The 27,789-nt window shown below is 36.9% G+C and overlaps 1 protein-coding gene and 1 pseudogene across 3 annotated transcripts in view; both read left to right on the forward strand.

The window, feature by feature from the left end:
- The first annotated feature begins 20,641 nt into the window (after positions 1–20,641).
- Positions 20,642–20,741, forward strand: LOC117014925 (uncharacterized; annotated as a pseudogene).
- Positions 20,742–24,859: 4,118 nt separating this feature from the next.
- Positions 24,860–27,789, forward strand: part of CADM2 (cell adhesion molecule 2) — a 1,072,141-nt gene continuing 1,069,211 nt past the window's right edge. For 2 of the 3 annotated variants that reach the window (XM_033131946.1, XM_033131956.1), the window contains exon 1: positions 24,882–25,552. In XM_033131946.1, the coding sequence (XP_032987837.1) occupies positions 25,492–25,552 (61 nt within the window). In that variant the 5' untranslated portion in view covers positions 24,882–25,491. Of the gene's footprint in view, positions 25,553–27,789 lie in introns of all 3 variants that reach the window. The other variant, XM_033131962.1, reaches the window with a different exon arrangement.

Here is a 27,789-nt window from a genome sequence, read left to right on the forward strand (position 1 = left end):
ATATTGCATTGTGTGCTCACTACCCAGAGTCCATTCTCCTCCATCACCATGTAGTTGACCCTGTTTTCCCTCTTTTACCCACTTCCCTCCCCTCTTACACTCTGGTAACCACTACACTGTTGACTGTTGTCTGTGTCTATGTGTTTTGTTTGTTTGTCTTGTTCATTTGTTGCTTTCAGTTTTATATCGCACATATGAGTGAGGCTCATTTTTTAATTAGGTTGTTTGTTTTCTGATTGTTGAGTTTTAAGAATTATTTATATATTTCTGGTTATGGTTGTTTAATAGATGCACCTTTTCAAAATATTTTCTCCCAGTCTGTGGCTTGTTTTCTAGTTCTCTGGATATTGTCTTTCACAGAGCAAAACGATGTAATTTTAATGAAGTCCAGCTAATCAATTATGTCTTTCATGTATTGTGACTTTGATGTTGTAGATACAAAGGCTTTATCATACAGAGGCCATTCAGATTCTCATATGTTATCTTCAAGAAGTTTTATCATTTAATGTTTCATGTCGAGGGTATGATCCATTTTGAGGTAATTTTTGTTAAGGCTGTAAGGTTTTTGTTTAGGTTCATACTCTTGTATGTGGATGTCCAGTTTTCCAACACTATTTGGTGAAGAGACTATCTTTGCTCCTTTGTTAAAGACCAGTTGACTGTATTTATGAGGGTCTGTTCCTGGGATCTCTCTTCTGCTCCATCAATATATTTGTCTGTTCTTGCCAATACCAAACTCTCTTGATTTCTGTAGCTTTGTAGTAAGTCTTAAAGTCAGGTAGCAGCAGTTTTCCGTCTTTGTCCTTCTCCTTAATATCGTATTGCCTTTCTTGGTCTTTTGCCTTTCTATACAAAATTTAGAATCAGTTTTTTTTTTCAATATCCATAAAGGAACCTGCTGGGATTTTGACTAGTACTGCATTGGGGAAGAAAAAAAAAAATATATATATATATATATATATATATATGTGTATATATATATATACACACACACACACACACACACACACACACACACAGACACACATATATTGTTGGTAAGAATTGACATCTTGACAATATTGAGTCTTCCTATCTATAAACAGAGAATATCTCTCCATTTATTTAGTTGGTTTTTTTTTAATCTTTCATCAGAGTTGTTCAGTTTTCTCCTTATAGATCTTGTACATGTTTGTTAGATTTATATCTAAGTGTTTCATTTTTGGGGTGCTGATGTAAATGTTATTGTTTTTAATTTCAAAGTTTACTTGTTCAGTGCAAATGATAGGGAAGCATTTGATTTGTGTTTTAACCTGTATCCTGTAAATTGCTATAATCAATTAGTTCAGGAATTTTTTTTGTTGATTCTTTCAGATTTTCTGCATAGATAATTGTGTCAGCTGGGAAAAAAAGATGGTTATATGTCTTCCTTCCCGATATATATTTTGTTTCCTTTTCTTGTCTGGTTGCATTAGCAAGTACTTCCTTTATAATGTTGAAAAGGAGCGGTAAAAGGTGACATCTTTGACTTATACCTGATCTTAGTTGTTAAGCTTCAAGTTACTAACCATTAAGTATGATATTAGCTATAGGGTTTTTTGTTTTGTTTTGTTTTGTTTTTTTGTAAAGAATATTTATCAAGTTGAGAAATTTTTCCTGTATGCCTATTTTATTGAGAATTTTAATCATCAATAAGTGTTGGATTTTGCAAAATGTTTCTCCGCACCTATTGATATGATTATTTGTGGTCTTTTGGTTGTTGTTGTTTTTGTTTTTAGTCTTGCTGTGCTGAATTACATTAATTGATTTTCAAATGTTGAATTATCTGTGCATGCTTGATATAAATCCCACTTGGTCATAATGTATAGATCTTTTTATGCATTGTTGGATTCAATTTGTTAATATTTGTGAGGATTGTTAATATTTGTGAGGATATTCACAAGTGACATTGGCCAGTCGTTTTCTTTTCTTGTAATGTCTTTATCTGTTTCTGGTATCAGGGTAATGCTAGCCTCACAGAATGAGTTAGGAAGTATTGCCTCAGCTCTATTCTCTGAAAAAGATTGTAGCAATTTGTTTTGATTTGTTCCTTAAATGTTCAGTAGAATTCACCGGTGAACCCATCTGGGCCTGATGCTTTCTGTTTTGAATAGTTTTTAATTATTGATTCAATTTCTTTAGTAGATATAAGCTATTCAGATTGTCTATTTTTTTCTTGTGTGAGTTTTGAAAGCTTGTGTCTTTCAAGGAATTAGTACATTTCATCTAGGTTATCAAATTTGTGGACAAATTGTGTATAGTATTATTTTATTATCTTTTTTAATTTCCATGCCAATGGCAGTGATGTCTCCCTCTTTCATTTATTTTTTTAATATGTTTTATTTAAATATTGTAGTGATATAAAAATTTTTTTGTTGGAGAATACTGGGGAACAGTGTCGCTTCTCCAGGGCCCATCATCTCCAAGTTGATCTCCTTTAATCTAGTAGTGGAAGGTGCAGCTCAGCTCCAAGTCCAGTTGCCATTTTCAACCTTTAGTTGCTTGGGGCGCAGCCTACCATCCCATGCAGGAATTGAACTGGCAACCTTGTTGAGAGCTCACTCTCTAACGAACTGAGCCATCTGGCTGCCCCTCCAGAAGCTCAGCAGCAGCTCATTGTTGTCAATCTAGTTGTGGAGGGAGCAGCTCACTGTCTGCTTATGTGGGAATCGAACCGACAACCCTGTTGTTCAGAGCTTGAGCTCTACCCAACTGAGCCATCTGGCTGCCCTCCCTGTTTGATGTCTGATATTAGTTATTTGTGTTCTTCTGTTAGCTTGGCTATAATTTATTAATTTCTTTTATCTTTTCAAAGACCCAGATTTTGGCTTTGTTGCCTTTCTCTGTTGATTTCCTGTTTTCAATTTTAGTAGTGTCTGTTCTAGTTCTTATTATTTATTTTCTTCTGCTTACTTTGGGTTTAATTTGTTCTTTTTGTTTTTCCAGTTTCCTAAGGTGGAAATTTATGTTACTGATTTTAGATCTCCCTTTTTTTCTAATATATGCACTCAATGCTATAAATTTCTTTTTAAGCACTGCTTTTTCTGCATCCCACACATTTTGATATGTTGTGTTTTCATTATCATTTAGTTAAAACCATTCCTAATTTACATTGAGATTTTTTTCTTTGATCTAAGTGTTATTTAGAAGTGCATCGCTTAATTTCAATGCTTTTTGGGATTTATACAGTTATCTTTCTGTTAGTGATTTCTTCCTTTATCTCATTGTGTTCTGAGAGCAGGAATTGTATGATTTCTATTCTTTCAAAAATTTTTTAAATGTGTTTCATGGCTCAGACTGTGGTCTATTTGGGTGAACAGTTTGAGAAAAATGTATTCTGTTACTGTTGAATTGAGTAGTCTAATGACATCAATTATATCTAGTTGATTGATGGTATTGTTGAATATAACTGTAGTTTTACTGATTTTCTACCTGCTGATCTGTCCATTTCTGAAAGAGGGGTGCTAAAGTCTCCAACTATGATAGTGAATTCACTATTTCTCCTTGCAATTCTATAATTTTTTGCCTCATGCAGTTCTATGCTCTGTTGTTTGGTGCATACACACTAAGGATTGTTATGTCTTCTTAAAAAATTGACCCATTTATCATTATCTAATGCCCTTCTTTATCCCTGATAACATTCCTTACTTTGAAACCTGCTCTGTCTGAAATTAACATAGCTGCTACTGTTTTCTTTTGATTAGTGTTATTGTGGTATATTTCCTCCATCCATATATCTTTAATTTATATGTATCTTTATATTTAAAGTGGGTTTCTTGTTTACAACATATTGTTGGGTCATGTCTTTTGTTCTACTCTGACATTCTCTTTTAGTTGGTGAAATTAGACTACTTATATTCAAAGTGATTATTGATAGAGCTGGATAATAACTACCATATTCCTTACAACTTTGTTGCCCTTGTTACTTGATCATATGTTTGTCATTCTTTTTCTACCTTTTGTGGTTAAAACAAGCATTTTATATAATTTAATTTTCTCACCTTTCTTGAGATATTGGTTATCCATTTTTTAAAAACTTGTGGTTGCCCCAGAATTTGAAATATCCATTTACAACTAATCCAAATCCACTTTCAAATAACATACCACTTCACATGTACTGTGAGGACCTTATAACGAGAAAATAGTCCTAATTTTTCCTCCCATCCCTTGTGTCATTGCTGTCGTTCATTTCACTTATATAGAAGCATACATAAATCATATATAAATAAGTATTCATAATTGAATATATTGTTGCTATTATTTTTTTTGAACAAACTGTTATCTCAGATCAATTAAGACTAAGAGAAATTAAAGGCTTTATTTTACCTTCACTTATTTATTTATCAATGCTCTTCCTTTCTTTATGTAAACCTGAGTTTCTCACCTAAATTATTTTCCTTCTCTCTAAAGAACTTCTTTTAAACATTTCTTGCAAGGCAAGTCTTTTGGCAATGAATTCCCTCAATTTTGTTTGTCTGAGAAAGGCTTTATTTCTTTATATCTTCATATCTTCACTTTTGAAAGATAATTTCACAGGCTATAGAATTCTAAGTTGGTGTTTGTTTTTTTTTTGTTTTTTTGTCTCTCAACATTTTAAATATTCACTTCATTCTCTTTTTTGCTTACGCGGTTTCTAAATAGTCGGATGTAATTCTTATAATTGTTTCTCTATGCTAAATTGTTTTTTTTTTTTTTTTTACTCTGACTTTTTTCAGGATATTTTCTCTATCTTGATTTTTGTTCATTTTAAGATGATATGCATAGGTGAGATTTTTGTTTTGTTTTGTTGGCATTTATCCAATTTAGTGTTCTCTCATCTTCCTAGATATGTGGTTTGGTGTCTGACACTAATTGGGGAAATTCTCAGTCATTATTGTTTTACATATTTCTTCTGTTGCTTTTTCCCTTTCTTCTCCTACTGAAATTCCCATTATGCTTATGTTACACCTTTTGTAGTTGTACCACAGTCCTTGTATATTCTGTTCTTTACAGTCTTTGTACTCTGCTTTTCAGTTTTGAAGATTTTTACTGAGATATCCTCAAGCGCAGAGATTTATTCCCTAGTTGTGTCCAGTCTACTATCAAAGCATTCTATATTTCTGTGTTAGTGTTTTTTATTTGTTTGTTGTTTTTGTTTTTTTTTGGTTGTTTTTATCTCTGGCATTTCTTTTTTGTTCTTTCTTAACATTTCTACTTTATATATTGCTCATTTTTTCTTTCATCACACCTACTTTATCCATGAGAGAACTTAGCGTATCAATCATAGTTGTAATTTCAACATTCCTGTCATCTCTAGTTCTGATGTTTGTTCTACCTTTATGTGTATATATGTGTACACATATGGTATATATGACATATATATGACATATGACATATATATATGGTTGCCTTTTAGTATGCTTTGTAATTTTTTCTTGATAGCTAAATATGATGTAGCAGGTAGAAGGAACTGCTGTGAATAGGCCTTTAGTAATGTGGTAGTGAAGTGTCAGGGTAGGAAAAGCATTCCATAGTCCTGTAATTACATCTCAGTCTTTTAGTGCGCTTATGCCTATGCCGGTGGACTGTAAACTTCACAAGTGTTTCTCAGTTTTGTTCTCTCAGCTTAGGTGTGACAATGTGGATAGGGATGGCTGGAGTAGAGTATTTTTCCCTTCCTCGGGTCAATTAGGGTTTGATAACATCCTAGCAGGGGTAGGTTTCAGTTATCTAGTTTCCCCCAAGGGCAGGCCTTGTTAAGGAGAACAAAATGCTCTGGCCATGTTTCAAAATGGTTTATTTGCCCCTCTCCCTGCTGGTAGCCTCAGGAGATTGTTCTCTGATATTTATTGTGGGAATCTGATGGAGTTCCTGAAGTTGAATATAACAATATTGTGGGGCCCTCACTGCTAGGACCGGGTCCCCTTAGAGTTTTTCACTCTTAGAATTGTTTGCACTGAGCCTTCAGCGAATTGTCAATTACAGTTCAAGTTTTCCTATCCCAGCACTCTTTTTCCACAGGGGTTTTGCCTTGTGAGTGTCTGCTCCAGATAAGCTGTGACTTCCTATATTCATTTGCCAATCTTGGGGGCAGTGGTTTGCCTTGTGTCTTCCCCTCTCTTATGGATCTGAGAATAGTAGATTTTTCATTTTGTTCAGTTTGTTTACTTGTTGTTAGGACAGACTATTGACTTCCAAGCTCCTTACAGGCAGAAATGGAAACTGCAAATCCAGAATTTCTTCTTGAAGTGATGAAAGTATTCTAAAATTATGGTGATAGTTGCACAAATCTGTGAATAGAATAAAACCATGAATTGTACTCTTTAAGCGTGTGAATTTTTGGTATGTGGGGTATAACTCAATAAATTTAAATTTATGTAACACACATATATGTATATATATGTATATGTATATATATACATATATATGTGTACATATATACATATATGTGTGTGTGTGTGTGATTCTAAACTATAAAAGTATTTTGCATGTCTGTGTTCTTGAACTATGATGTACTAGTCCATCTAGAGAGTATGTGCAAACAGTATGATGTACGGTGGACATATGCCTTTCTTCCGGGTGTCTGGAGATTCAGTAACTGGTCAGACAGGCAGGCATTGTATACCTACATGATGGACCTACAATAAAAGGCCTGGAATCAGGTTTAGGTGACTTCACCAGTAGACAATACTTCATATGTGGTTCCTCATCTTATGGTGAGGAAATTAACCATGCCCTGTGCTACTCCACTGGGAGAGAATTTTTGGAAGCTTATGTCTAATTTCCACCAGACTTTTCTCCAATGCACCATTTTGCTTTGATGAGTTTCCTTTTTATTCATTTTCTGGAATAATTCATAATTAGGAATACAGTGACTTCTGAACCCTATGGGTGTTCTGGCAGATTACTGATGTTCTTGGGAAACCATGATACAGTTTTTCATGTAAAGTCATGTATGGCGATCATCATCTCTCTTTCTCTAATCTGGAACAGACGGGCCCAAAGAGTACATAGATATGAAAAGGGAGAGCATACAAAACTCACGGCTATGTTAACTTCTCACTGAAAGTGACACAGTTTTTAACAAAAACACAATGTTGCAGAGGAAGCTACTTTTACTGGTCTTTTCTAGCCCAGAATTCTGGTCTTTTCTAGCCCAGAATTTTCTGAACACCTTACCTCTGCAGAAAGCTATGAATAAACAATATTTTAACTAGAATCTATAATAATTTATCACAATCACTTTATTATCTCCATTTATTGAGATCCTCAATGTTCTCTAAAGAGATCTAACAAGAAATTAAGTACATCATATTAACAAAGAAACTTTCTCATAGAAGCATACTAATATGGAGCAACTGTGAAAGTGAAATAATGAGAGAAAGCATATTCAGAAGCTAATGATGAAACAATGGAAAAATACACTACATAATATCATGAGAGGAGGGCGAGAGAACTTAAAATCTTTAAAAAAATACACACAAAGGGAGGTATAGTATATAGTAATATAGTAAGAGAATATAGTAAGAGAAATATAGTAAGAGAATATAGTAAGAAAAAATAATTAAATAAATGAATAAATATGTAGATATACAGATATAAAATTATATAATTGTATATGTAATAATATAATTATATATATATATATATGGTGTATAGAAAATGTGTATACATGACTATGGTTAACTTCAAAGCAAAAAGGGAGTAATACGAAAAAGTGCATGCATCAGTTGTAGCAAACAGAGTTGTTTCTTATCACAGCTAAAAGAAGCAGGACGAAAAATAATAATTTAAGTTTAGATAACTTTAATAAAGTGCTGAGTAGGAATGTTGGAAACAGTTAAAAATTGTTACAAATGTCTCAAATGCTATTCTAAAGAAATGAAGATACAATTATACAGTTCTTTAATTTCAAAGAGAATAATTGAGAAAATAAAAGTTGAAGAAATTTCTGATAAAACAAATTGCAAATTGGCAAAGCTCTCTAAAAAGCCATTTGCTGTGAAATGTTACAACTTTGAAATGAGCATAATGATCATGAAAGATTAACAATTTAAAGAAACCCATTTTTCCCCCTTAATCCAGAGCTTATAACAATAAGTGAAAGCTTCATGGAAACTATAGAGAAATAAACACACATCTAGGAACTTTAAAAAGAAAACACTGTAAAATAAACTCAAGTTTCAGCAAAAGTTCATATTATTTTTAAAAGGTTTTATCGTTTTAATGAATTGGCTTTTTCCATTCAGGGTGGAGTGTGTGTCCAAAGGTAGGGGAGGGTAGAAGGCATTAATATTTGAGTGTGCCTGCGTATTAGGATGTGTCATGCAAGTTCCGATATATTCTTTCAAGATGAGGATAATTGTAATTAAGGTTAATTTTATTTGTACGTAAACAATCTACATTTTAAGTCACAAAATACAAGTGACAGCATTCCTGCTTAGTACAAGTAATATGAAAATAAAACAAAACAGAGACCGTTCTATCATAATTTCTGACAAATTATCTACCTATACTCTATATTTCTAGATTTCTCTATCATCAATTACATATTTTTCTACGTCCTGCATTCAGTGGAGATTGGCAAGGTGTACTCAGTGTTAAACCATCCATTCAATTCCAGAAGTGAAAACAAAAGTCAACACATGTTTGTCAGGTTTTGTTAAGTGTTTTGTAAATTTAAGATGGTACGTATCAATCATACATCATAAAAATCTCTTTACGATGAGATTAAAACTTTTCTTTTGCTTTTCAGAAAAGTTTATATGACAAAATTGTGAAAATAGACTCGGACTTACATTGATGGGACGTGCTTGTAATTAAAGGTGCTTTGTTGGATGCTTTAGAAATGTGTATTTTAAACTAAGACACCATACAAAATTATAGTTATATAAATATTTAGAAAACTAAGAATCTGAATGATAAGAGTGTTTGGTTTTCTGTTTTTAATTTTTTAAAAATATGTCCCATACTAATGTAATTTACAAACACCTGAAAATACCACACAAATTTTAAAAGCTGTTGCAATGTTTCCAGGTGAAACCATTGCTATAATAGCTATTGTGAAATTCCCCTTTGAAATGGTCTGAAAGCATATCCTTTCTTTTTTATATATACTTTAGTAAATCATCCCGGACAAAATTTTATGTTATAAAATACAGTTTAATGGAAATAGTTTGTTGCAGTCATTACATCCCCATTTCTGGCAAGTAAATGAACTGCCCAGCAAATATCCCCAAGAAGTTTTTCTTTTCTGTTAGAAATTCCTCCTCCTCAAATCCTCTCCACGTTGAAGACATTGTTAGCTACCCTTCTCCAGTGTGGTGACTAATTCAGGAGATTATGGCAGCTGAAGAAGATGGTGTAATACTGGAAAACTGCCTCTCATGTTTTCTTTTCTTTGAAACTACCTTCCAGATACTCAATCGTGTACATCAGTTTTCTTAAATAAAAAGAGATAGGTTTATAGGGAAGGGAAGTCCCTATTAATAATAGTAATATGTTCCTGACTCTCCTTCCTTTCACACCGCTCAGTGGGATGCTGTTAGGAACAGTTTTAAAAGAAAGAAACGGGAATATCCAAAGGGAAGGAATGAAAAAAAACCCAACCTGACCAGCACTCGCGATTCACTATATTTTTGCCCTCCATGAAACCGATTATACCCTCTCAGCTCCATTTATTCCAAATCCCATTGACACATCATTTCCCCAGAATCACCACACCGCACGAATCTCCACTCCTATCCCTGAGCTACATCCTATTTATAGGAAAGCCAGCCCTCTTGCATAAGTGTTATGAACAGGTACTAGAAGCCTGAGGCAACCCCACTGGAATGTTAGAGCCACAGTAAGGAAAAATTGATTTTGTGGTATCCAAAGCACTTTAGAATGCATTATTTTAAATAAGATGGTGGTATATGACAGTTCCTCTGGTGCTTTCCATTATACTATTGTGCTTGAGGTACATTTTTTATTTTGTTTTTATTTTTACTTAACATAGTTAAAATGGGCCAGCCAGGGAGATTATTAACTGTTACATATGGCACTTTTTATGGGGAAAAATATGTCTACATTTCAGAAAAAATATTTTTTAATTTCTTTGTAAGATGGTATGCTTTTATTGCATCCCAGATGTTTCCTTGCTGTTGTCAGATCCCAATCACTGTCATATTCCTGTCATTCTCCATCCCTTTATTACCTCTACATCAGAGGAATTCGGGGATTCGGGGAGAGTAAGTTGGCCATGCTTAACTGTCTTAAAACCGTTTTCTTTTTTTTTCCATTTTGGATAGAGATGTCTTTAGGGTTCTGTTTCTCCATGTACTAAGTAGTAGCTGATAACATTCTCCTCTATACACCACACTCACACACACACACACACACACACACACACACACACACACAGACATTCTTAACTGAGCTACCTCATCCTCATGCAACTTATGTCTTATTAGTATCGAGGTTTCTATTTCACTTCCAAGTACTTTAGGAGTTATCTATTTCTCAATAAATAGTTTAGAACAAATAGAATAAATAAATAATAAATAGAATGAATAAATAATAAATAGACTAAATAAAAACCAGTGAACCCATTAAAGGGCCTAGAATCAAGCTGAAAAAGAACTGATAAACATTGAGTCACTCAAAGGCCCCACTCTAAGTAGGTTCAGCAATAAGAAACACTAAGATACAAACCAAACAATGAAGATTTTGGGGAAAATATACAAAGGGAGGGTTTGATGGAGCGAGGACGTGGCTTTGGCCCTTGTGTTGTAGGCCCTTTCACCTTAGTGTGTATCGGAACTTATTTTGGGTCTCGAGGGCATTTACAGTGGTGCTATTGGGTTTGACTTCTGTGGACTCAGCTGGAGGCTTTGGCTTACAGGCCACCTTGGCAGATGACAGCTGTAAGGGAGGGCAAAAGCATGGGCCACATGGGCCTCAGCAAAAGCATGGGTGGTCTTGGCCAAATGTGGGCTACATTAGGATGCAGTCTGCTGCAGCTTGATCTTGAACTACACTTAGGCTATATATGCTGGCAGCCAGGGCTTTAGCAGATGTCTTGGCAGATGCTGGCAAATCACAGAGGCCTTAGTAAGCAGGCACAGCTGAGGCAAAAATACAATTATAGAGAGAAGAGTATCTTCACAGGCCTTTTAGGGACTGGTTGGCAGAACAATATTTGCTACTTTAAAACCATGTGTCAGCTGTGTTCCACATGTGCTAGCAGCACTAAGGAGGTTCTAGCTTTAAACTATGAGTTCCAGACCTAAGAAGGTAGGGCTAGATAGGCTCCCTTATTTCACTTGAGTCATCTAGAATATAAGATTAAAATGTGAGGATAGAAAAACACTGAAAAAAGAATAAGAAATGAAAAACGGCCCATTCCTAGTCCTTTACTGAAAAAAATGTAGTGACAATGAAATGCTATTTAAAATTTGTAATATTAAAGCAAAGGAAAGACTATGCATCATCTGCTGATTTTTATTAGCCCCCTGTGGGCTCAGCTTCCAAGGCTGTCTTTTTACTTGAAACCAAAGTGGGAGGATAAATATTATCGAGGAGGCAGGTTGCTTAGGCCTAGGCTAGTGCACTGCAAGAAGCAGTGGAACTGCCCCAGAAATGAAAATACCTGTTTATCTGAGAGTGTGGTCTCCATGTCACCAGATGGAACCTGTACTCAAGTCAGTAATGGAATGCCAGCAATACAGGACTGGAAGGGGAAACGACAATTTATATAATAATTACAGCTCCATGATTAATCGTGTGATGGGAATGAGTTTGGGTTCAGAAAATTTTGGAGACATGGCACAGAATGAGTTATGGCCAGGTCATTCCAGGGAGACTAAATTTCAGCTTTACTACATCCTCTCTCCTTGACTCTCTTAACACTAAACCGCTAATATAGTCTCTTGTAGCATGAAAAATGAATTCTGAGATCGAAGTTTTGCCAGGGGTAAACTTGATATTCTAGATGTGGAGGAGAAACGTCTATTGTACATTGGGTAGGCTGGGATCCTGGGTTGTAGAATATTTATGCACTATTAACGCTTTGGAGTCTATAAAAGTGAGGCACGTCTTAGACTTGGCATTAAGCCAGTACAACTCCAAAGACTGTAAAGAACTGCACCCCTTTCCATGAGAGATATTATAGTTCTGGTTGTAACTACCAAGGAACAAAACTCTGGCAGGAAGATCCATCTGTCTGAGATTGAACAGAATATATAGCTGGAGAGGGTGAACTTTTACATGAATTTATTTGAAATATAGTATTTCAAGGACAAAGCACTTACATTTCTCTGAGTTTTGACATTTGAGGACTTTCCTTTGTGAGGGGACTTCACCTTTGTGATTTTAATTTTCCCTTTGGGAATTCATAATAGGAGGGTAGCATATTCAAATTTGGGTCATCTCTTTGTCCCTGGCGTTTTATTTCAGTATCTATTTATGTTGTTCTTGGAGCATGTTGCTTTCAATGTCACTGTAGGGACCAGATGGGCTATATTGGACTAAGTGAATGTACATTATTAACTTGGCAAATAGAATAGGGAATGGCTATTTAGCCTTAGTATAGGGAAGACTTGCAGTTGATTCAATTAATGTGTTTTTATCTATTTACATCCTTCAGTGATCCCAGGTAAATAAGGAAAGTATAGTGGTGTGATTGGGAGCCTGGAATCATGAAGATGAGAGAAGAACTGTCCTAAAGTAGTGTCTATCTTTTCCCAAAGGGAGATTGCCAGAACGCTATTTGGCTAGCAATTAATGGTGACACCCAGTAGTTAAAAGAACAACAATAAAATCAAACAAAACTGACATATTAGAGTAATGATATTAGTAAGAACACATCTTTTTCCTAAGGTTTTCTTCCTGTGAAGAGGCCTCAATAGCTATGAAACTCTTGGCCTCTTCCTATCTCAATGGAAATATCATGACTACCTGTTGGGTGACTTTTAAAATAATAATTTTGACGTAATTAGCTTGTTTCTTTTTCATTTTGGAAGTGAAATGCTCATAGGAAAAATACATTTTGTTTTGATGGGGATTTTGTTTTCTTGTGTCTAATTTAGACTGACTACTACTTCTCCCCCTCCCTTAAATCCCTACCCCAAGTCCTGCTTTGGGAAGACTAGTCCCTGCTACTGCAGTGTATTTGACGGTATAGATAAGCATGAAAATCTGGGGTTCAATTAGCAGGCCCCCTTAACTTTAAGACTAACATAAATAGTTTATCATTTACCAACTGTAAATCTAATGTTTTGGTCTCTGATGTCTTATTCTTTCTTATTTATCAAAACTTTCAGAACCCAGGTGGTGACAAAAAGTAGTCTTTATTCCCTTTAAAAACACAAATTTTGATAAACAAACCATTGTTAAGTATAAGTTGCTAAAAATCAGCTATAATTCTACAATTCCTCCTATATGTAAAGCCAGCAGAAAAGGCAACTTTAGCTGCGGGCTGTTTCTTCCAAAACACATGGTAGCTGTGAGCAAAATTCACTCTCATTTAAATCAGTGAATCTCAGAATCTAGAGAATGATGTGATCAGAATTATGCAGACATGGAAAAAAAATAGTTCATGTTTAAATAGATACACAACATTCTGATTTTTTATACTAAGTTACACTGATTCTGATACAGTTTTTATTCACGTGGAACAAAGAAAGGTGACCACTTTCATGGAGGAAGAATGGATCAGAACTATCAAATTAGGATTTTTGGTTAAATATGTTATTTGAAAATTGTTTATGTAATTATTTTAGGCATAAAAGTTTTGTTTTTATTGGTATTAAATGATGTTTTGGAAAGGTCTAAAGGTATAGTGTACAACATTTTTTTTTTTCTTTTTAAATGGTGTAAAGTAGAATATATGGTAAGGATAAAATCCCTCTAGGGTTTTTGGAATGCAGGCCAGGAGTGAAAGCATGGAATCTAGTTTATGAGTTAGAAGGATAATATGTACCATAGATATAATAGGAGCATAAGTGGGAAAATGAAAAATATAGAAACCTTGTGTGCCTAAGGAAAGGCACTGACATTTTCAAATGATATTTGATAATGCCATTTCTGTAAATATGTTTTAAGCACAGAAAGCTTTTGCATGAAAAACCTGTGGAAAGTTTTTCTTGGGAAGTCTTTAGAGACAACTAAGAAACCTTTAAAAAATAATGTTGGTTTTCACTTTATGGAATAGAGAGAAAGATATTCTAATGTATGCTGAGGCAAAATATTGCTTTGATGATTGATATTCCAGTAACTTCTATAGTTTCCCACTTCTTTCTTATTCTCCACCAAGACTCAAGTTTTTTTTTTTTGTTTGTTTGTTTTGGGGGGCGGTGGTGTAGATCTGATTATGGTGCTGAATTCTTTCCAAATAGGATTTCCACATTGTGGACTCTTTCTACATGGGATAAATCATATTTTGCAGTAATAATCATATATCTCTCTTTGCTTGTGTTTGATAAGTGATAAAAAAAAATGTAATGGAGATACCCCAGTTTTAAAGTCAGATGGGTCTGGAATTTACTACGTTTGTAACTAGATCAAGTTATTTAAACTTTCTGAGTTCAGATTTTTCATTTATAAAATGGTAGTCATATTGGATATATTTTATAGGGTCGTTAAGGATTATATGTGGTACTACAAAAGCATTTCACGTAAAAAAAATGCCAATAAATATTAGATCTCTTTCTCCTCCCCCGTATTCCTTTACTGAAAAACTAGCATCTAATTCATTACCAACTTTTAGAGTTCTAGATGACTTCATTCCTAAGATGCCAGTTGCTAAGATAGTCAATCCTATAAATCCTGTGATTATCATAAGTGGGATATTTTTATACTGAATAATTTTAAAAATTGTCTAAATGTATTGGTGTAATCCACATGTGATTCTTTCAATTTCCAAGTAGATGTCACATGATAGAGACATTTTTGGAGATAGCTAATATACCATTTTTGCCAAAACTATCCATTGAGTAAGCAATACCTGACAAGGCTGCAACAAAGCTGCTGTGGAAATGTGCCATATTTAACATTTGCTGTACATCAAAAAACATCTTGTACTATTACTCTCTTTCTATTTAAAAGCTCCATGTCCTTAGAAAAGTCATGTATCTCTTTATGTATCATTTGTAGTACATTGAATCATTTTGTTTTATGAAGGTGGTTGGTTAAAGCAATCTGTATATATGTAGCTCAAATACAGAACTAAATTAAATAACCACAAGAAAAATATAAACATGAGTCTAGAATTTCTTAGATCTCAAACCTTCTTTCCCACGTTCTGGACAGTGGTATCTAATGCCTCCACCTGAGGGCTCAGGCTCAGAAAAATTCCAAAAAATAATTTCTTTACTCTGAGCAAACTAGGAATCCACATATAAAACACATTAGGTTCATTATCAAGTTCTTGCGCTTTTGTCTCGAACTTGGGATCTTTTTGCAAGCATTGTATTCTCAAATTTCTGATTTCAGAACAGAACTCATAACTTCCCTTTGGGTCTCCATGTTTGCATTTCCTTTTCTCTGATAGGTTTCAGAATCTTGGTCATCCTACACTCTTGTCTATATAACTCGATAGACATAGTGTATATCTACCTGCCTTCCTGCACTGAATTATTTTTTTCCTCTGAAAGTAATATCATATGATATAGAGAACTTGCAAGCTAGCTCTAGTGCATCTAACACTAAATTGCTCTTCAGATTCCCCAAAATGCTAAACTCTTTTCTGTAGTACCAAATAGTGTAGTAGTGCAGCTCATACTTGGAATTCACATGACTTACGTGTGTGTGTGTGTGTGTGTGTGTGTGTGTGTGTGTATGTGTGTGTGTGTGTGTTGTAAAGACTTAGATAATGGAATTAAGGGCACATCCAATACAATATTAAGTTGGGACAAGCTGTTCTGATCTTAGGAGCCTAAACTAGAATTTAAAATGACCTTGACAAATTAGAGAAGTCATCTATAAAAAACAGTATGAAATTTAATAGTTACAAGTGTAGGGTGGTACACGGGGGAAAACAACTAAGGATGCATTCAATAAGCACAGCTGTGACTCTAAGTAATTCTGAAAAAAAAATATATGCATCTGTAGGGGAGAAAAACTGGAAATTAATCAGCATTAAACTATTGTTAATTTTCAAGAGCTGATATAACACTTAGATACACAGTATTATGAGCTATCATAGAAAAGCAGAGAAGTAATCTTTTGGCTTTGTAAAATCTGAAGATTATCCTCTTCTAAATTTTGCCAGTGGTGACAACGTTATTACTGTCATATGTTTATTTGTTCTGTAACTATTTGTTAAGACCCTACTGTGTAGATTGTGAAGGCTACAGACTGTCATTTGACACTTCATCCTAGTTATCATAGGTAACAAAATATCATTCTTGTCAAGGTAAATGTGTCGTGTATTACATTCTGTAATTTTATTTATTCTGTAGTGGACATCTGTTACATTTTGTCTTCATTTGTCCATAGTCTTCATTTTAGGAATCATCCTCCTCCCATGTGGTGGGATACATTAATTAGGCATCCATGCCTTCACTGTCACTGGCCAATCAGGCAGAGTGAGAGACTGAAGGATGGGCATGTAATCAAAGACGGGCTTTTTCTAAGTAATTCCAGGACTGTTGTTAGGATTATGAAGAAACTGCTCTTTTCTTTTCTCCTTATCCTCAATATAATTATGGGGAAGTCTAAATATTTATTGACCCTCTTGGCTTCTCTGTGTGGAGAACAAGAATAAGATTTAACTAAAGAAAATAAGAGTTGAGTGTTGCATGAAAGAAGACATAATCCTGATAATATCAGTTAAGCCCTTGGATAAAAGTGGGCTGAAGTAACCCCCTACCATGGACTTTCAAGTTAGATTAACTAATAGTTTTTTTTGTTGTTTTTGTGTTTGTTTTTTGCTTAAGCTAACGTTATTAGGATTTATGTCACTTGTAACCATAGAGTTTAGACCACTGCCTATTCATCCTTGGCTGTCTTAATAGAGCCATAGTGTAAGATAATACTCTAGGTAACAAGGTTCCCCTCCCACCACCACCACCACCAAGGGAATGGAAGATTTTGCTATCAATTTTATGAGAAGGACACAGATCTAGCAAAATAAATAAAATATATTAGGCAGGACATTGGTACGTCTGAGAGGTAAATCTTATTTCCTATGAGTTTTAAAGTCTGCAATTTAGACCTAGAATTTTGAAAATGTCATGGTATTGAAGATAAAAGTCGATATGATACTTATCAAATGAAAGTATGATGGTTAATTGTATGTGTCATTTTGCTTGGGACACAGGGTGCTCAGATAGTTAGTTAAATATTATTTCTGGGTGTGTCTGGAAGGGTGTTTCTGGATGAGATTAACAATTTAATCAGCAGATTGAATAATTCAAATTGCCCTCTGATGATTAATTTTAGATGTCAACTTGACAGGCTGTGGGGTGCCCAGATTAAACATTGCATCTGGGTGTGTCCATGAGGGCGTTTCTGGATAAGATTAGCATTTGAATCTGTGGACTCAGTAAAGCAGATTGCCCTCCCCAATGTGGGCAGGCATCATCCAATCCCTGAAGAGCCTGAATAGAACAAAAGGCAGAGGGAAAAATAATATTTCCCCTTTTTACCTGCCTGCCTTCAGGAGCTGGGACATCATTCTTCTCCTGCTCTTAAACGGGGATATATACCATCAGCTCCCCAGTTCCCAGGCCTTCATTCAGATTTAGACTGGAATTGTATCACTGGTTTTCCGGGGTCATCTCCAGCTTGTAGATAGCATATCATAGGACTGCTCAGCCTCCATAATCGCAGGAGTCAATTCCTCAGAATCTCTCTCTCTCTCTCTCTCTCTCTCTCTCTCTCTCTCTCTCTCTCTCTCTCTCTCTCTCTCTCAGTTCTTCATAGTTATTTATCTAAGCTATTGAGTTACCAACACAGCTCCTTTTATTTGGTCAGTGTAGATAAAAAACTGGGTCCATAGTTGGTTTCTGTGTGGTCAGTCTGGCCAGGCTCATTTCATATTAGAACTCTGTAATATTCCTAACAGAAATTACATTACATACTAGTACAAATTTAAAGAAAAATTAAAACAAGGGAATACAAAGACAGCTAAAAAACAGTAATGTACACTTTAATAGGTGACTATAGTTATTTCTAGCTATTTATTTCAAACTACTTTCTCTTGAAAAAAAATCAGGAACAGTAAACTGTGGTCAACAGTGATTATATATGGGGAGTGTGGTCACTCAAGTACTTTCACTGGGTGTCTGTTTTCTTTATTCCTTCATTGTTCGCACTTTACCAACTCATATGTACGTCTTTTATAATTAAAAATCTAAGTGGAATTTTTATTTTTTTTTATAAGAGCTGAATTTTTAGTTTGGTGGTTCCACTTAAGAATACTTAGACTTATTTAGTAAGGAAAATGATGCCCTAGAAAAAGACACAAAGGCAAGATAAGTGAATCTGTATTTATACAAGTTAAACTAGAGGATAGTCAGCTTTAGATTTAGACCCATTACTTCACTAAATATATATTGACTGATTACTATGTGTCAGCCATTTTCTAGTTGCTGAAAATCCAGCTGACACGCCAAGTCCCAGCATTCTTGCCTCTTGCATTCTTGTTGTGGAGAAAACCGATACACAAGTCAACACATGAATTAAATAATGTAAGTTCAGGTTTATAAAGGACATGATGAAAAATAAAACAAGGTAGATGACTAGAAGAGTGAGGGGTAAAGGGGCAGAAAATCATCAGTAAATGACTCTGAGAACATCACATTTGAGTAGCCTGCTTGCTAAATTAAAGTAAGAAAATTACTTACATGATGAAACGAGAGTGTTCTATGTAAGAAAACTCCACATAGAAAAAACATGTGGCAGGTATGAAATTGACTTGAATGATGAATGTAGAGTCACTTCTTGAGAGCGTTGTTTGTTTGTTTTGTTTTAATTTTTTAAAGCCAATTTCCAATATCGTTGTCTGAAAGTTGAGTGTCATCTCCAGGATATTTCCATTTATCTTCGGCCATTTGCAAATCTATTATTTTACATATCAGCTGCTATTAAATATTTGGATAATATGATCTTCTGTGAAATAAGGTACATGTTTGCTTGATTGGAGGGCAATGGAGAAAAATGAATTATTGTTCTTGATGAATTTCAGAAAGTGTGTGATGGCCACATATCTTACATCATTTAGGTTCAATCATTGTAGAGATAGAAGTTACACTACATAACATCACAAGATCAGTTTACTGTATATATTGTGATTGCATCTTTTCAAATGAGAGAATGTATAGATGTTGGTAATATTGCCAGTCAGTTTATTTATGTAAAACTGGAGAAACAGCTCATCTTGAGATGGTTAATTTCTAAATATCTGTGAATTTTTTTCAATACTTTTATATACTATCATCAATATAATTTGAAATTCTAGCAATAATGCATTTGGGGCAGGGTGGGGTAAAATAATAAGTCACACTGCTGATGGAGGATATTGAATGATTTATAAATAGTAACATGCTAAGTTAAAAATGCATTTGAAAGCAGTTAATATTGCTATTACCATCATACAGAGGTAATAATATATGCTATGTGTTATGCTATAGGAAGTATATACTATACCCAAGGATTCTTCACCTCTCTGCAACATAAGCAGCTTACCTCATATTTAAAATGCTGGCAAGCACAGATAATGACAATCAATGCTTCCAGTATTCAATAAGCTAATTTTCTTCCACACTGGTCTACATTTTCACCAGGCCATGAAATTTCTTTTTCTAGGTCAATTTACTGCAAGAGTCAATTTACTATGAGAGTCAATTTAGCATGGATTTTTAGATTTTTAGTTCTGGGGATCTATAATGACTGTATATTTAAAGTATTTAGATATTTTACTTAAATTTAATATTTTATAAGATAAATATAAATAGCCTAACTAATGTGAAATCTCAGCAAATGTATCCCTATTGATAAAAAGTGACACTTAATAATTTCCCATTCTCATTTCAGTAATTTTTCCACAATTAAAACTGTTTTTTGTTATTTTTCATCCTTAATGAGGTATAATCGACAAATTAAATTGAAATATATTTAAAGTTTACATTGTGATGATTATATATATATAATATGTATATTATAATGTATATATATATATCCATTGAGAAAGGATTCCTACTCATCTAGTTATCACATTCATCACCTTTAAACTGTTGACAAATTACTTTGCTCTTTGTAGAATAAAAAATACATAAACAAAACAATCATGATAAATCCCAATTCTCTCACACTGGTGTAGAAACAGTCATAAAGTACAAACTATGTGTAGCCTCCTCTGTAAAATCTGTCTTAAAACAATTCTAATATCTGTTATACCATTGTGGGAGGAGGAGGCTGTCATCTTCTTCTGTGACTGTACAAGCAAAGAGAACCATCACGTCCAAGGCAGGGAAAAGTATGTGCTATTTTTACATAATTTTTGAAATGAGTATTGAATGAATGACTCGCATTTAAAGTCTTGATTGCTCTACATTTTAAAGTTTATTTCAAAACATGAAATTAAATATTTAAAAAAAATATGTTTGCCACGAAGTGAAGGTGACTTATCAGGCTTAATGATAAAGAAAGTAAATCTCCTGTGCTCGCTTCAGCAGCACAAGGACTAATATGGGAACGATTCAGAGAAGATTAGCATGGCCCCTACACAAGGAATTTGCAAGGATGACATGCACATTCATCCTTGATGTTCCATAGTTTTCAGCAGGGGAACTGAATTGGAAGGCAGAGGGCAAGGAAGGAACTAGGACCAAAATTGAATCTGAGAAGCGTGGAGAGTGGGTATGGTGAGAAAATAAAGGTATCTAGCACATACGTAGGTCAATTCATTTTCAATGAAAGTTTACTCTTCCACACATCATACAACTGAGATTTTATTAAAGAGCCTGAAAAAAACCTCCTCTGAACCATTGATAATGCTTAGTTCTTAGAAATGAAATTAGATGAGGAAAGAAAGGACTTTAACGTTATGTACCTTTTAGGCAAGGGAGGAGTGAGGCAGGGAGATAAAGGTAATTTTTAACTTCTTTTTAATATTTTCTACGTTTACCAAATTTCCTTTATAAACAAGCATGGAGTTGGAAATTAAAGTTGAGATTAGTAAAATGTTAAAAAAAAAAAAAAAAGAAAAAGAAAATCTCCCAAACAGGTTCAATATTTTAGACTGTTGCATGTAGGGATGCACGGATAGATGCCCTCTCTTGGCAATTTCTGAAATCCATTGTCTGATGGTTCATAAAGGTCAGGTAATTTGTAGATTTACTGAGACACTGATAATATGAGGTCTGACAATTAAGTTTGTGAACTCATCCTAGAAAAAGTGCTACATACCTCATTGCTGAATATCACTTAGGTTACTTTCAAAGTACGCCCCTTTGAAAGCTATGCACCGATGTCAGCGCCTAGTGCACCCTTCAAAGCAATTTTGGGACTCTTTCTGGAATGGCCATCAGAGCTGTCGTTGTATTACCCGTGATGTCCAGAATGTATTCCTGTATCTTTGGCTAAAGAAAGAAGTCATTGGGAGCCAGATCAGGTGAGTAGGGAGGGTGTTCCAATACAGTTATTTGTTTACTGGCTAAAACACCCTCACAGACAGTGCCCTGTGAACTGCATTGTCATGATGCAAGAGCCATGAAGTGTTGGCAAAAAGTTCAGATCATTTTCATCTTTTTAACACAGCTTTTTCAGCACTTCCAAATAGTAAATTTTGTTAACTGTTTGTCCAGTTGGTACAAATTCATAATGAATAATCCCTCTGATATAAAAAAAAAAGTTAGCAACATCGTTTTGACTCTTGATTTGGACTGATGGAACTTGTTTGATTGTGGAGAATTGGCTGACTTCCTTTGTGCACTTTTATACTTTGTTTCAGGGTCATGTTGGTACAAATTCATAATGAATAATCCCTTTGATATCAAAAAAGGTTATCAACATCATTATAACAATTTTGCGAACTTGATTGTCAGAACTTGTACATGTGAACAATAATAACACTAAATTATGAACTGAAAATATTTAAATATATTTAATTGCATTGTAATAAATGTTTTAGCTTTAGAAATGAATTTATTCATACAATCACAACTCTATATAACATTTTTGACTATAGTCACACTTTAAAATATTGAAACATCTTACAACCATGGAACATTTGATGTGTATTTTAAATGAATAGATTAATAACATCTAAGAATATACTATTTAGGAAATAGAGTGTTATCTATTCTTTTTCCTTGAGGATGACAGTATTCTTCCAAATGACCAGAGCTCACAATTTGAGTGTTTTTCTCCCAGGACTGGCATACATGCAAACTCTCTTCTAGTCCCCTGGATGTGTGGGCTAAAGAGGGAAATCACAGGAAAGTTTGTGACTCTCATCACAATCAAACTTGCTACCATTTTAAACTATGTAATTACATTAATTGATTTGTTCCATAGTTTACAAAAATAGTTATTTTTTTTGGTTGTAGTGATAACAATGAGACTCCTGGGGTTCCTGAAAATAGTTATTTAACAAAAATCCTTTGGGCTTTTTAGTCTTCTCCATTTCATAGAACACCCACTGAAGTGCTCCGTGAGGTTGAGTGTTCAATAACGCAGTGTTAAAGACGAGTGATTCTTATGTTTTGTATCCATATACATGGCCTTGGAATCTTGTTGTAATGAAGGATCTGATTCTGTAGGTATGGGGCAGGGCCTGAGATTCTATAGCTCTAACAGGTTCCCAGGGGATGGTGATACTGGTCTTCGGACCATGTACTATTTATCAAACCTATAGACATTCCAGTGTAGAAATCCTAATTGCTCTGGTAGTTAACAACAAGAACAAAAGCATGATTTTCTTCTGAACATTCATCACAAATGCTGACATACCCATGTTCAGTTGGGGTATTTTCTTGAATACAATTTTTGTTTTATTGTATTATATATATATTTTAGCTCAGTGAGACTAGAAATCATCAGATGCAGCTCCCTCATATTATAGTAGAGGAAATTGAGGATGAGAAAAGTTGGATATGTGCCCTGGGTCACAGAGCTAGCAGCAGAATGTGCACTAGAACCCAGGAACCTTGACTACTGTTTCAATAAAGAAACCCTGACTTCTTTGGCATTTCCATTTATTGTATTCTTCCTGACACAAAGCCTAAGCATGAGTCAATAATAATTAGAATTTCACCTTTTGATGCTCACAATAGTTTAAATGATAGCAGTATCTTTGCACTTACTGACTTCCCTAACAACTAAAACTCAGAGTAGGCAACTATCTCCTACAATTACAAAAGTATCCATACATCCTCTTTCTTCTAGAACTTGCCATTTTATTATGGACAGTTTATTTCTTAATTTTGAGAACCTGGGGAGAAAGGTGGACAAAGAAATGAATGGGTCATTAGTTAAAAGGCAAGGGTTGAATTTGTAAAAGGTTGTGGCAAAACAAGCAACAAATGGGAAAGAGCGAAGGCCATCAATATTGATCTTGCCTCTCATCTTTCTTTCTTCTTACTTGCAGGTTTCTATTGTGTAGTTTCTCAAGCAAAGCAGACTATTTATGGTGTGACTGATTTAACACTACTGAACTAGTCCATCATCTGCTAATTTGGTCCAATTAAAAACTGGTCATAGGGAAAGCCTGGGAATTAAGCTAATTTGGAAATACAACTTCTGATTAATTTATGTCCTGCTCATTTATATCTCCTCTTCTAAAGAACACTTTTCAGGATGCTGATTTATAGAGGTGGTTCTTTCCAGATTTCTGAGTTCCTTTTGATGACCACCTTTGTCTCAGTCCCTGAAGAAAGTACAGCAATACTTTTCCTCTCTTCCTAAAGGCTATTGTTAAAATATTTATAGGGGATTGCCTACGATTTCCTGCTATCCTGAATTGGAAAAATCCCACTAAACAGCTAGAGACACCATTTATAAAGCACTTACACATTGCGTGGCGCTGTACTAACATGTTTGCATTCTCAACTAATCCTTACAACTCTAAGAGTTAAGTACTATTATTATCCCTGCTTTGCAGTTGAGCAGGCTTCATATTTAAACCTTCAAGTAAAATCATCAAACATTTTAAAGCAAGAAGAGACAGCTATGGGACCTGAACCAGGTTCTTCCTGTGCCCAGTAACGACTGATACTTTCACCCACTAGGCTTTAATGAGATTATGCCTAGAATAAGTCAAAATACTGGAGAGCAACAAAAACAAAAAATAATTTCCTCCGCCGTTAACTTTTTCCTCCCCTGCTACACAAGTTCTTGTAGGCAGGTAGGTGTTCTGCTCCCTATACTTAGCCTCTCCCACGCCCTCTGCAATTTTCCCTTTTGCTGCTGGGAGCGTCGGAGAATGCTACTGCATCTGGTGAGTGGGCAGGTGCAGCCACCATCTGCTCTAGGAGTCCAAATGAGCAAAAGAACTTCGTATCCAGGACCTGTCCCAGGATTCCAGAACCAGCTGGGGACACGGCTAACCCCGCCCCCTCGCGGTGACGATTGGCTGAACCCCTCCCGAGTGCAATGCATTAATTAATGAAGGTGGTTATATCCTCTGTAAGTTAGGGCGAGACATCTCTAAGGAGGTGAGACCCGCCGGGGGTGTCTGGATGGGGGCTTCAGTTCTTTCTGCCCGAAGGGTCCTTGAGAAGCCTGTTTGTTTTTCCCGGCGCTTGTCTCCACCCACCTGTTTCTCTCATTGGCCAGGACAGGTGGGCGGGTGCCTTTCCATTGGCCGGGGGGCGGTGTCTGTCCTGGCTAGGGTGGGGGCGGGGCCTCCGCCGCGCTGAGCTTGCCCTTGTGTCTGGTGCTCGGTAGAGCTGCCGCCGCCGCTGCTGCCGCTATCGCCGCCGCCGCCGCTGCCGCCGCTGCCGCTGCAGCCCGAGCATCCACGAGCCGCCGCCGCCGCTACCGCCACTAGCTCTGCTTCCACCGCTGCCACCTCCCCTCCCAGGACCCCGAGACATCCCGAGCGCGTGCGGCGGCTGCTGCTTGCATGTTCCCCTTCTCCCCCTGCCCCTCCCTTCCGTGACCTACCCACTCCTTGCAGCCCTCATCTGCACCTTCTCCGACACTCCGGCGTCCCTGCACCACCTGCTCCGGCAGCCCCGGCGGGCGCTGGGACTTGCTGTGCGCGCCGAGAGGAAGGCAAGCTCCGAACCCGTGTCTGGCAGACGGGCTGTCGCGGCTGCACCAACAGCCGTAGGAGGAGGAGAAGAAACTATTTCGCCCACCGAAACCCCATTCTGCGGGTGCTTCGCCGCTGCCGCTTCTGCTACTGCCAATCCGGGTCCGCGGGTTCGAACACCGCAGCGGCGGGGACCTTGGGTCCGGCGGGCGTCTGGAGGAGAACACTGGCGGAGCCCTGCACTCTGGTGCCCCGATCACCAGCATCTCTTTGCCCCCTCGTTCCTTCCCCAACCCTTTAGAGAAGGGACCATGATTTGGAAACGCAGCGCCGTTCTCCGCTTCTACAGTGTCTGCGGGCTTCTGCTACAAGGTAATCCCCGCCCCGCCGCGGGAAGCATCAACTTCACGCCCATTCCCCATCATCCCCACTCCACCCCATATTTCCACTCTCCCCCTTCCAGTCCCTCAGTCCCCAGAGATTTCCACCCCTCCCCCTGCTCCCCGGTGCGGCAGGGGGCAGTGGCAGTTTGCTCCAGCCCCTGAATCTGGAGCGCTGGCTCAGCCCTGCTCTCCCAGCGGTCAGCCCCTTACGCGGCACCTTTTGCCTTTTCATTCACCGGAGCTTCCAACATTTCTCACTCTCCATCCCCGCCAACCGCCCCCCCCGACCCCCTCACACACGCCTTTTGGCTGGCAACTTGTGCCATCTCTGAACAGTCCACCCTCCTACCAACCCCCACCAGCCACCTCCCACATCACGCTCCTGACCGACCCTCTTCATCTCTTGTCATGTCTTTAACCTGACCCCCTTTCGGGTCGCCTTTCTCTTTCCCCTTCTTCCCACCATCATCATATCCTTGTATCTTTAAAAAGTGAGTGAGAGTCTGAGAGCGAGCTACCGAGACGGCGAGAACAGCAGCAGCGGCAGCACCGTGTGCATTGCAATAACATCCCCGGGGGGGAATGTGTTGTGAGACGTGTCATTCACCTAGGAAGAGAGAGGAGACTGTGTCTGGGATTTAAAGAAGAAAGAAAGAAAAGAAAAAAAGATTAAAAAAAAAGAGAAAGGAAAAGAAAACGGAGAAAGAAAACGAATGAATAAATAAACCAAGAAATAAGAGAAAGGAGGGCGAGAGAAAGGGAAAATTTAGAAAATCCAAAGACACTTTGTCAACAAACCGACTTTTATTATTCAGTTTGTATGGTTTTCTTTTTTCTTTTCTTTTCTTTCTTTCTTTCTTTTTTTTTTTTTTTCAGCAAAGAAATATATGCATCCTAGCAGTTACTTTACTGCTAGGGATTTTCGCTTTCATTCCCTACCATCTCTGTCGGCTCTCTGCCGCTTCTTTCCGTAATTAATATTATCCTTTCACGTGAAATGTAAGCACCCCTGTGCCCGCAGTGGAGGGAAACCGCACAAAACACTGTGATTATGCAAATCATTGGGTTTGGATGCGGAGTGGCCAGGGAACTGGGGTGCACTTTCCCCTATACCCTCTCTTTTGAAGGAGGGAGGAAGGGGGTGATTATGAAATAAATGGCAATGTTTGCAGTAGGAGTACCTGGGAACAGCACACTTTGGGGTGGTGGTGAAGGCAGAGGCTGCGTTCTAGGGCTGGGTGGGCAGAGGCTGTAAGGCAGAATATTGTTGCTTTGAAGAGAGTAGTAGTATAGGGATGTGGCTTGAGTGTGAGACTCAGGGAGAATGGATGTGAAATGATGGTCGATAGGATTTTTTTAAGCTTGGTGACTCTTGATTTCTTCTTATAGCTTTGCCCACCTCTAATCCCTCTGTCATCATTTGTGTTTTTTGGGGAAAGATAAGTTAATCAAATGTATTTGTCCCTGGGTAAAAGGAATCTGAAAGTAAGACACACGTAGACCCACTGGCGTGCAAAACCGAACCGGCCTTTGGAGGATTTAAATGAGGTCAATGAACCATCTTTCAGCAAGTTCTTGGAATGCATCCTCTCCCCTAACCTCCTCCGGGATATAGATCGGTAGCGTATTTTGTTTATGCATATTGATGAATATGAAATAAGAGGTAGTGTACTAAATTTTCCTGAATTAACTGGCAGACCTTGCAGAGATATTTCTTAGAATATTTTTGTGTAATTTTGTGTATTTTATGTTGGATGTAAATTTCAGATGTCATGTGCCAGAATCCCCTAGAAGGCAGACAAGCCCATTCTTCCTGCTTACGCCGCCTCGTCCGATTTCCCACCGCTCACACCCCAACCCTCGCACGAGTAACCCGGTAGCTGGCTGACACATTACTTGGGTTTCTAATCCGTGCTGAAACATCCTTCCAGAGACTCCACTTCACCTCTCAGTAACTTGCATTTCTCGGCTTGTGTGCGTGTGTGCGCGCGTGCGCGCGTGTGTGTGGGCGCGCGCGCGCGCGCAACGCCGGGTACGGGAGTGTGATGTGGGGATATCAGTTAATTTGATGATTGTGATGAAAATTCGACACCGCTGGATGTGTTTTCCCTGCCAATCTGTGTGCTGGCCCCAGCACGTCACTGCACACACTGCTGGGCTGGTGCGAGCAGATTATTTATTACAGAGCATGTGGGCAATGGACTGCACTTGGGGGTCGCCTCCTCT

Source organism: Rhinolophus ferrumequinum, chromosome 2 (genome assembly GCF_004115265.2).
Source record: "Rhinolophus ferrumequinum isolate MPI-CBG mRhiFer1 chromosome 2, mRhiFer1_v1.p, whole genome shotgun sequence".
NCBI classification, from domain to species: Eukaryota; Metazoa; Chordata; class Mammalia; order Chiroptera; family Rhinolophidae; genus Rhinolophus; species Rhinolophus ferrumequinum.